This window comes from Austrofundulus limnaeus, unplaced genomic scaffold (genome assembly GCF_001266775.1).
Source record: "Austrofundulus limnaeus strain Quisiro unplaced genomic scaffold, Austrofundulus_limnaeus-1.0 Scaffold470, whole genome shotgun sequence".
NCBI classification, from domain to species: domain Eukaryota; kingdom Metazoa; phylum Chordata; class Actinopteri; order Cyprinodontiformes; family Rivulidae; genus Austrofundulus; species Austrofundulus limnaeus.
This window is the reverse complement of record NW_013952872.1, coordinates 206,792-218,226: the sequence shown is the minus strand read 5'-3', so window position 1 is coordinate 218,226 and position 11,435 is coordinate 206,792. Positions and strand designations below refer to the sequence as shown.

At 41.2% G+C, this 11,435-nt stretch overlaps 1 protein-coding gene across 1 annotated transcript in view; it reads left to right on the top strand.

Moving 5' to 3' along the window:
* Positions 1 to 11,435, top strand: part of dipk1aa (divergent protein kinase domain 1Aa) — a 40,696-nt gene that overhangs the window by 22,402 nt on the left and 6,859 nt on the right. Inside the window, exon 2 of the mRNA XM_014025359.1 lies at positions 10,772 to 10,906. Coding sequence (XP_013880813.1) covers positions 10,772 to 10,906 — 135 coding nt within the window. The remainder of the gene's footprint in view (positions 1 to 10,771; positions 10,907 to 11,435) is intronic.

Here is an 11,435-nt window from a genome sequence, read left to right as displayed (position 1 = left end):
CCTAAACTGAAGTACTCGTACTTGTACTCAGTCTTGAAAAAACTGGTATCGGGACACCCCTACTTTCAAGTGCAGTAGGATATTTTAACTTAGGCAATGTAAACAATAACAAGGTAGAACTCCACACCGAAACATCTACTGGTATGTCTTCGCCTGTCCTGGACTCGTCTGCATTATAAGCACCGGGCATCACTTTACCTGACCTTCAGCTTTGACTCCAAAATATTTTCAGACCTCTGTTGGGCCAAGAACAGTTATCATGTTAATTTGGACTGAAATCAATAACTCAGTTCAGGAGATACAGTGCACACAAGAMAGTTTTCTGGACAGAATTTCGTACACACTAATGCACAGTTAGAAAACCAAAGAACTGTATACCTTTTAGGTAAAGGCATAAAAATAAACTGTCTTTCTCTCATTAGCTTCATCTTGAGTGCTTTGTACCTCTGTTTCATGTGCATCTTTGGTGTAAACCTTTTTTTGTTTAAAGAAAATGCCCCCAAAAGCTTCACAACCCAAGATGAACTGATACAGATCTTCAACACAGAGTATAAAAAGTGTCTTTATTTACTGTGAAGATAATAGTTTGTCGAGTGTCTGTAGGGAGATGAAAAGTCACGATAAGCAGGGAGTAGGATAACTCAGTGGTTAAGCAGACACAAAGCATTGTGGGAAATCAGAACCGTGGCAGAAAACAAGTCCGCAAGGACGTATACCTTCACAATAAGTGTGTTTATCTGGGAGGGGTGCTGTTGGATAGATCATGTGTGTTGTGATTCATTGACAGTCATACCTTCTGCTGTTCAAGATAATGATGACTGTAGATAATTAGTTATTAGYGGTACTGCATTTTAATTTTAGAAAGCACAAATCCGCTTATGAATTATAAAAATTAGCAAGTCTGCGAAAGCGCAAATGAAATATTTAGGTCCACAATTAGCGGATTTGCTCATTAGCGGGCTGGTGCCCACCACTGTCTGTTATTAAACTTCTGTGCTAAGCACGGGTTGTGGGGTTATCATGGTTGACACGTCTCTTCAACATCACACAGAGGACTGAGACAATTTTGGGGTTTGTGGTTCCCATTTTTAAGAAGGGGAACCAGAGAGTGTGTTCTAACTATTGTGGGATCACACTTCCCACCATCCCTGTGAAAGTTTACTCCAGGGTGATGGAAGGGAGGCTCTGATCAGTCATCGAATCACAGACTCCAGAAGAGCAGTGTGGCTTCTGTTCTGGTCGTGGAAGAGTGGACCAGATCTTTATCCTTGTAGAGTCCTCGTGTCTGGTTTGGGAACCACAGGGTGTTGTCCCTGCTTTATGTGGATGATTTGGTTCTGTTGACAACTTCGAGCCAAGATCTTCAGTGTGCACTGGGGTGGTGTGCAGCCAAGTGTGAAGAGGCTGGAATGAGAGTCAGTTCCTCTGAGGCCGTGGTTCTCGACCGGAAAAGAGTGAAATGCCCCTTCTGGGTCAGGGGGAGTCTCTGCCTGATGTTTGTCCTGATGTTGTTCTGGACTTTTTGCCCCCACAATCCCAAATACAGATAAGCAGCAGAAGATGGAGAAAATAGTCAGTTGGTGTATTCAGTACTTTGCAGACAGCATTTTAATAGAGCGGTTTGGATGCATAATGAACTTAAGTTAAACATTTGTAAAAAAAAAAAAAAAAGTTTGACAATTTGAATGAGTTTATTTCTGAGGTAGTTCCTGCCAACAGATCAGTCCTGTTTACACACAGCAGTAATCAGAGCAGATCAAAGATTATCRGATCAACTTCTGACCTGGAACAGTGTTTTCTGTAGGATTTAGGAGTTGTGTTGAACCTGAACAGGAGGTGCACCACACAGCCAAAATACACACAACTTAATCTACTCCTGCCGTGTTATCAAACTATAGTTAATTGACTAAATCCTCCCAAGTTACTGGAATCACAGAATAAGTTTTGTGGCCGACGAATACTTTTGCCTTTGAGTTAGTTTCTTCCTTTTTCTTCTTACTTTAATTATTTACTCACTTTATGTTTCACTAAAGAAGTTTCTCTCTTTCAGTCAAACAACTAAGTTAACAATAAAGCTGTGTGCAAAAGTCCTGAAGCACCCCTTATTTCTTTGTCGTTGCTTTCAAGAAGCCAGATTTATGTACAATTTTAAAACAATCTTGATTAATATGCTTCTGAAGTTTTCTTTAAACAGCTGCTTACAAGTTTGTGCAACACAACAAAATAAACTCTGTGACAATCCCATGTCTATGAAAGCAAAACATGCATAAAACATGTATTTTCAGTTGCAAGTAGGTCATAAATTAAAGTTTCAAAGGGTTTGAGGGCCGAAGGCAGGAGTTATCATCCACCATCAAAAGGTGAGGGCGAGTGTTTGTCTCTGAGTGAGTCCATGTGTCACAAAATGAATTTTAATGAAACTTGCAGAAAATAATTTTTGCATATGTGTTTACAAATTATTTATTTTTGCAGTCAAGCTGATTCAAAATGCCCATCCCAGCCAGCTGACTTTAGAAATCAGAAAAATGGCTGTAACTCTGTCAGTTGTTCACATGATGACCTGAACTTTGGTGTGAGACTAAGTTTCAACATGTAGTCCTGTAACAACCAACCCAAAACCAATCTTTTGGGGGATTAATCACATAAAAATGGTGTTTAGAACAGGAGCGGTGTACGGAGCTGTCAGCCTACCAAACCATATCGGTTTAAGTGAAGGATAAATTATTCATTTGACCGGGAAAGAAAATAGAAGCCTCAATAAACATAATAATAAAGAACTGGCTGCAAACATAACAACTGATGCAGTTTACAACTTTTAATCTCGCGATCACTTATTTCCCCACAAATAAACCAAACATCTTCATCCCACTTACATTCCCCCAAACAACACATAAATAACAAACTTCAACTAGAAACACTTGGAGAGTGCAAACTTCTGCCAAGACCAATTTCCTCCATCCTGTAAGAGTTAATGCACAGAAGCAGAGATGGAAACACATTTGCTGAATAAGTTCTGGCGTAGTGAACATTTAAGCAGCAGTATGCACGGGGTTTCTTCTTGGTGGAGTCCAATGTGGAATAAAAGGGAAAAGTCAGACTCATCACCTGACGTTATTCATGGTCAAACTGGTGTGGGATTAAGCTAAGTTTTCATCAGTCACATTTCACCATGTAAAACGTCTGTTTTATCTGCTTGTATGAGTTTGTAATGGTTTGACTCTCTTTATAAAGTGCTTCCTGGTACAGCAGACCAGAACACTGGACAGTTATCTCCCCTCTGAACAATGCAGATACATACAAAAAAGTGTAAACCAAACAAAAAACAGAGGCCACTCGCTGAACAAATCAGAGCTAGGCCGGGGGCGGGGCAAATGACCGGGCCCTTTATACCAATTAATAAAGCTCATGATGACATCATTTTATACAACATACACATGGCTGCAACAGCAGGTCTTACACACTTACAGCACCACAGAGAGACTATGTTATTGTGAAGTCCATCAAAGGGACATGAAGTAAAACAAACCAAGAACAAAAAATCATTCAGCTATAAAACAACAACAATTCAAAACAGTTCAGCACCACAGATAGTGGTCGGGTCATTTTGACACCAGCTTTATCTTTTTCAGCTCAGAGCCTGTCYCTATCAGTAGCTAAAGGTCAGTAACACTGSCACAGCGGCCCACATGTTCACAAACACGTTTTCAAAAAGAAGTAGCTACTCACCACTACTGAAGGATAGACGACGAGCCTTGTGCTCCGAGAACTCGTCTGTGATGCTCTTTAATCTCTTATTCTGGACAACATGAGTCCTCTCAGTCTCTCCTGTCCCACTGTGTCTCAAGTGGAGCATGTCGGACTGTCTGTCATTTTTTCCTCATTTTGCAGGTAAACTGAAGTTAACAGACCAATCTCCCAAATATTTTTAAGTTTTATGGAGTTTATGAAAACGTAGTTTCAAACTTAACATTTCAGAGCCTGTAGGACGTTAAAAATCAATAAATAACATCAAAAAACCGTCTTCCAACCTGCTCTGCCACTATAATTTCTCCCCTCCTCATTTCTTCCTGCTCTGCCCCGGGGCTCTGCCCTGCACAGGTGCTGAAACCCACGGCCGACAGTCCGCCTGTGTACCCACTCCCCGCGCATGTGATACGGACTATTTTATGTTATTTTATTTTTTGCTAAAATTGTGGAATTTTGAGGCTCATTAAAAGTGGTGAGTTTTAACTCAGAGAATGAGCGCTCAGAGGCACCGGTGACTGGAAGTGTCAAAAATAAAAACAGAGCGGTGTAAACCCCACTGAACAAGTTACAGCTGGATGGAAGCTTTTTTTTTTACCAGATCCACAAAAGATTTTTGTTTCTCATCTGGTCCCTGGAAGAGGTCCTAAATCAAAGCAGACCGGACTCTTCTGGATGCGTTCAGAGGAGGGCCCGCTTTCTCCACCTCGCCTTAAGTGTGGTAGAAGGTCGGCTCCCTGCCTCCAAACCGGTTTGGTCTCGTCCCGTCCAGTGTGAGGAGCTCAGAGAAGAAAGCGCAGGAAATGCGCGATCGCACAATAAATCCAGTGATATATGTAGAAGTCTGAGCAAAATAAGTCATTCTGTGGAAGTCGGGTTGAAACTGCATCTTGACTTTCTGAAACTTCTGATTTCAGAATAAAATCCAWGTGTGTCATGTGTGTTTGAAGAAATGGGAAAAATAGGTTTCATTTATTTCCTGGTTAGAAGACTTTCTCTAAATGCGCACCAAATGCATAAAAATGTGCACATTATGGCAAGAATTATTCATCATTACATCTGGTTTTAACATTACTTTTATAAAGYTTGAAGTCAGTGCTGTGTAATCCAGTTCAAATGAACACTGAAAGCTCTCACTGTTTTTTACAGAAGCCCTGTGAAAGCATCACAGGTTTCCGATCTCAGAGGATTAATAGGAAAAAAAAATTCTGTGTCCGCATTGTGATCCGAAACATCACCAAAATTTAATGGTGTGTTACTTGGGCGAGTACCCACATTTGTTGTAAATGTCATGACAATCCGTCCACAGGTTTTTGAGTAATGTTGTCCACAGACCTACCGACAGACAGACATACGCGACCGAAAACATTACCTCCTTGGCAGAGGTAAAAATCAAAAGGCAAAATCAGTGCGCCCAAAACAAAAGAAACAATCTCACGAGATTTCTGATGGTTGTTAATGTGCCCCCCCTTCAGTCCCAGGTGAGAAAAGACATACAGTTCACGTCCATGGCATCGGCCACACGCCAAACTTCCTTGCTCAGGTGGGCACCCAAGGAACAAAAAAACAAAACATAGTCACTTCCTGATCTTTTTATCTCCTCCTCTCAGCTGTGCCCGATGCACCTAAATTATTATTTCAGATTGAATTTTTTTCTGCCAACAGCATAGTTAGTAAGAAAATATACTTCTACCCAAGGAGACAATTATTAATAATGAATGGTCATAATACAACACAGGCAATATCATAAAATAAGATAAAAGGTGGTGGTGGTGGGGGATAATTATCTCGAACACTATCTTTAATGGTGAGTGACCGTTACAGTCCAAGCACAAAATGATTGTGCAACATCACTGTACATTTGGTTCCTAAATATTTGGAGTCAACTCTGTCTTTTAGCAAAACGTTTAATTAAAAAACTGGATAGATTTTAATAAAACTGTCAGGAGATATTCATTGTATGTACATCTATGACTGATTAACTTTTGGTGTTAGCCCAGTTCAAGATGGTCACAGAGCTGCATTGTTTTGACCCAAAGTTAGTTATAAATGTACAGTACATCCAATAATTATTTACAATATGTTGATTCAAATATTTCCAGATGTTCATGAAATAATTTGTTTAAAAAACAGTTAAAAATAAAAACAAATGGTCAAAAATTTAAACCAAGAGTGGCGAGAGTGATTTAGTAGTACTCATCGTTTGTGTTTGGTCTGGAAAACTGATAACAGATACAACATATTGCCAAAAGTATTTCCTCACCCATTCAAATGACTGTGCACAAAGCAATGTCCATAAAGACATGGATGTCAGTCTGGTGTGGAGGAACTGGACTGGTCTGCACAGAGTCCTGACCTCAACCTGATAGAACACCTCTGGGATGAATTAGAGCAGAGACTGAGAGCCAGGCCTTCTGTCCATCATCAGTATGTATATATGGACCAATGTGCTTCTGGAAGAACGGTCAAAAATCCCCATAAACACTCCTAAACCTTGTGACAGCCTTCAATTGAAGCTGTTCTAGCTGCAGAGGGTGGACCAACATCGTATTGAACCCTGTGGATCAGGAATGATGTCACTAAAGCTCGTGTGAGTCTAGGCTGGTGAGTGAATACTTTTGGTAATAGGCGTGGGGTCCTGACTGCAGTTGATCCTAGATGTTCTCATACACAGACCACAGGTTGTAAGGATGGGAGCTGACAGTCAGTACTGGACCTCCAAGCTCCTCACTCTTTACACCCACSCCCGTGTCTCCAATGACACAGCCATCATCATATATGCTGTTGAACAACCATGTTGGGCCTCATCTAGGGAGGAGATAAGACCGAGTAAAGGGTGGAGTTCAGAAGTATTCTGGCCTACGGAGAGGAGAACCACCTCATCCTCAAAGTAGAAAAGACCTGGGAAGTTATTATCACCTTGGAAGGGAGCTCCTCAGCTGCTCCCCCTCACCAGGGTGGACAGTCATAAGTTCATTGATCTTTACATCTCATCACATTGAGCTGGTCTGTGAACCCCACTCTCCTGCCCTCACAGTGGTCTACAGGAGCCTGGTGGTGACAACCCCACCACGAGCATCTCTGTAGTACCACAACAACACACAAATGAAGAAGACTCTCCAAAGTTGTGAGAACAATTATGACTGATCCACCTATGGCTGTAGCTTCTTAAACTGGAACGACACAAAGGAAGATGTTTTTACAGGGTTGTTTGTAAAAGATAATCTCCCCAAATAATTAAAGTCAAACTCCTTCCTGCTCAGTTTTTCCTCAAGCAGGAAAACCCTCCCTACAGCCTGAGGAGGAGCAGACGGCTACATAACAGAACCAAGTTTCAGAAAAGCTTCTTTCCTGTTAGTCAGACAGACRGTAAACCAGGAGTCATGCTGGATGACCAAATACTCAGAGTGCAATACTTACCTGTCTGCTGCTTTATTACCTCCACCAAGGGCGAGGTAATGTTTTCGGTCTCGTATGTCGGTCTGTCTTTTGGCCCGTCTGTGGACAACATTACTCAAAAACTTGTGGACGGATTGTCCTGACATTTACAACACGTGGATACTGGGCCAAAGAACACATCTTTAAATTTTGGTGATGTTCYGGATCACGATGCGGATACAGGAATTTTTTTTCTTTTAACACTCTGAGATCGGCAAAGCTGTGATGCTTTCATAGGGTGCGGGTTTCAAAGTGTCCAGCAGGTGGCACTGTAGTATTGGTGTGCCCCTTTGTAACTCTATTACAGGATGGGGGAAATTGGTCTTGGCAGAGGTTTGCATTCTCCGAGTGCTTAGTTATTTATTATGTTGGTTGATTTGTATCACTCTATTCTTATATTTAAGTGTTTAATACCGTATTTTGTTCTCTGTCTGTTTGGAAGCTCTGCACAAGAATCCCTCTGTACGTAACTGCATGAAAGTTCAGATTATAGATTATCACTCACTGCTAAAAAGTAAAGAAAATGTTTTTCCCATTTGTATGTCTGTTAATAAAATATTTCATGAATCACTGGATAAAATTTATTGTATTTTTTTTACAAATTCTTGAATGTTCATCTACAAATTGTAGAAATTTTTGAAGTTGATCTAATATAACGTGATTGCCACAGGTCATTTTCAAACACAGAAATATCTAAATCTGTCAGTTTTGCACATTGAGCCAAGATTTGCTGTGAAAGTAGCTGAGAGTCAATCACATCTCATAGCCTGAGTGGGATATCTTGTGATGTCACATGAGATTGTGCATAAAGTTCTTTTTCAAGGTTTGAATAAAGCAGCTACAACTTTGTCATTTCTCATCATCCGATGATCTCAGGCATTAAATGCAGCAGGTGATGTGCTTTACCTATATTCATAGAAATGTTACGTTTTTTGTTTGTTTGTTTGTTTGTTTGTTTTTTTTCTTCTGCTCTCAGAGGAGTAAGATGCTTCTTCCTTATCTTTCCCTGCTTTGCTGCTTGGAGATTCTCTACATTTTTCATCTGAAACCAGAAATTATGGATATTTTTATTTTTATGGACTTGGTTAGCTGGTCTCTCAATAAAACTTTTTGGAACAAAGTTTTTTCTTCTTCTTCCATGGGAGGACATGTTGAAGGTGGGACCTCTGTTCTTCTCTGTTCTGGATTTACATCTGGATTCTGATCACTGGATTCTACAGATTGGCTGGGTGGTCTCCTGGTGTTCTACAAAACATYGTCGGTAGCTATTCATTTCATGGCTGCCTGACCAATAATAACTGATAAAAACTTTTGAGCTTAATCCTGGACCAGTTTGTGGATAAACAACATCAAGTGACGAGTGTCGGACTTTTTTCCCCGCATTGGATTCCCTCCAGGTAGAAATCCCCTGTAGTGACGTGCAGCGGGGAGGAGGGTTTCCCAGGAGCTCGGCGCGGGGGTCTCAGGAACTATGAAAGGTATGTGTGAACACGAACATCCAATAACCACAGAATTTACAAGCGACTTTAGAAAAAAAGAAGCCGTCGCTTATAAGCAGACCTGCTTGCTTTTTTTTAAACAACGTAACTGCGCATGCCTTATCAGCCAATTGGATCGTCTATCGGTGATAGCCAGCGACCATGATCTTATGATCAGAAAATAGGGACGATTTGTCATCCCTACTGACCAATTTGATGGATTGCCATACTATCAGCACTTGGACATTTGTCTTGAGTGAGCTGGACTCGGGTCTGCACACAGTTCTGATGAGGGTTGTGGGCCGGCTGTGGTCCCTGGACTTTGTTGGCCAGATGGAATTGATCTTGGAGAAGCTGATAAATCGGCTGGGCGGAATTGTCCACACTATTTGTCTGATTGGATTTGCCACTTTGAGATGTGCCAGCAGACATTAAAGTAGATGGAAAATTGTTATTGTCTGCCTGACTCTTCGGTTCCCAAAACAACTGATTACAGAATTGTCTCTCCCCTACAACGGCCTTGAGCTGTGGAACTAAATCTTCCTGGATGCTGACGTCGACTGAGGCTCTGCCCCCACCCATCTGATCTGGTTCCTGGAGCAGGCTGAAGGCCGTACAGAAAGAACAGTTAACATCAATATTCTGAACTATGGCTGAGCTGGTTTTTGTCAGCAATACAGGTTTAGGGTCAACGTGAGCAGTACCAGCGACAAACAGAGACGGAGGCAAGTGATAAAAGGTAAGTGATTTTTATTTTTACAGGTGCAGGAGGGATCTGGGGTCTGGACCTGGAACAGAACGGTAGTAGAGGTGAGTACTTGATAATTTTCCAGAAAATTACTTAAACAGGCGAGTGCAGCAGGTAGGTTCTTACAGTTTGGGGAAGGAGATGAAGCATGGAGGAGTTGGTCCACAAAGGTAGGATTTCCAAGGTGAGTATTTACAGGTGCGTGGATATTTACAGTGAGTCGTTGGAGGCAGCGCATGASAAACTGGTGAGAGGCTTGGAGTTCAAGGCGGCAGGCAAAAACATACTGGAGAACTATTTCCTGAAAACAGGTAAGTACAAAAAACAGATAATACAAAACTCTATGAGAGAGTAACAAGTGGTGGGCTGAGCTCATACCAAATAAGAGGCTATGCTCCAGCGCTGAGTTGGTCTTTGGCACTGCCTTAAGAAGCCTGGAGTAGATGAGCCAGATTGCACACAGGTGTGGTTGGTCAGCGCTGCCACCAATCAAGGAGGTGGGGGGGTGGAAACACCAAAATGTCACAGTTTTGCGGACTGGATTCTTCGGGATCATTCTTCAGATATTCACACAAGTGCATCCAACACTCATGTCTTCAGATACAGACACCCCTAAACTCACTTACTCCTCTGGCTAATAAATGTGCTCTATGCAGAGGTTTTTTATAARCACCATAGTGTGTCACATTGATGATATGTGATGTTTTGTTTTTGTTTTTTCCTCATCTTCCCTTGTGTGGTTTTTAGTTTTTCTGTTAAGGTAGCGCCTCCTCGTGATGTCTTCATGACGATGATCCTGCTCTGTGTAGGGTCAGTGGCTGCATGACCCAGAGCACCTGTTCTCCTAAGTTTGTTCTTCTGAATGGGTGTTCTGAACTGTAACTTAAATGTTACCTAATTTCCCTCTAGGATCAATGAAGTATTTTTGAATTGAATTGAGTTGAATTTATGTATATTTGATCATGCTAGTTCCCTGGTGTAGTTAAAGGGTGGAATACTCCTTTACAGAACCAGCCAGAGTTGTGTACTTCTGTCATCGTGACAAATAATTTACTGACAGTGTTTACAGAAACAACAGGAAGTCTGTTCGAGGTATTTAAAGACTTGTGATAGCTGCATCCTGTGACTCTGACAGTAATTTGATTTAYTGTAACCAACCTTAAAAACAAAGAGAACTCACTCCGGAGATAAAATATGTCCAGCTTCAAAATCACATTTTAATGAGCTTATTGTTGCACATGTGCACTTTTATACAGGCACTTTAATGATGTAAACTATAGAGGATTGTTTTTCTTTTAGTATCTGCATGTTTCTGTTCAGACTCATTTTAGGATCTGTATTTGTCTTTGCTCGTCYCTCACAGGCTCGGATCTCCTTCGTGCGGGTGAAGTACCTGTTCCTCACGTGGCTGACCGTGCTGGTGGGCAGCTGGGTGCTCTACTTGCAGTACACAGCCTACACAGAGCTGTGCAGAGGACACGAGTGCAAGAACGCCATCGTGAGTGATTGTAGAGATAAACAGCMTGCATCTAAATAAACATTACTCATGTTTCACTTACTACAGAATAACCCATCAGGTCTTACAGTGAGGTAAATAACAACCTCTGATGAAACAAGACATTACACACTAAACTGCATTTTGTATTGAATATTTAATTATTACACTAAAACTGAGCCAAAAAGTGCAAAAAACGAGAGGTCAGTAGCAAACCGGTGCTTAATTAAATGTTAAATGTTTATTAGCTGAACGTCTTTAAAAGCAAATGTTTTTGCAGTTTCCTGGGTGTGAGAGGAAAGACCTCTGCAAAAACCTTTAAGAAGCAACTGTAGCAGCCCATCAATCCAGGATGGGGAAGGTCATTTCCTAACAATGTAGCATGCATCATGCAACAGGGAGAAAAGAAACTGAGACGTGTTCGTTTACTTCATTTCATGTTTATAACCAGATAGAAAGTACATCAATGTTTGAATGACTAAAATGTGWGGGAAAAGACCGTACAACCACACCATAGTGCTGACTGAAAACC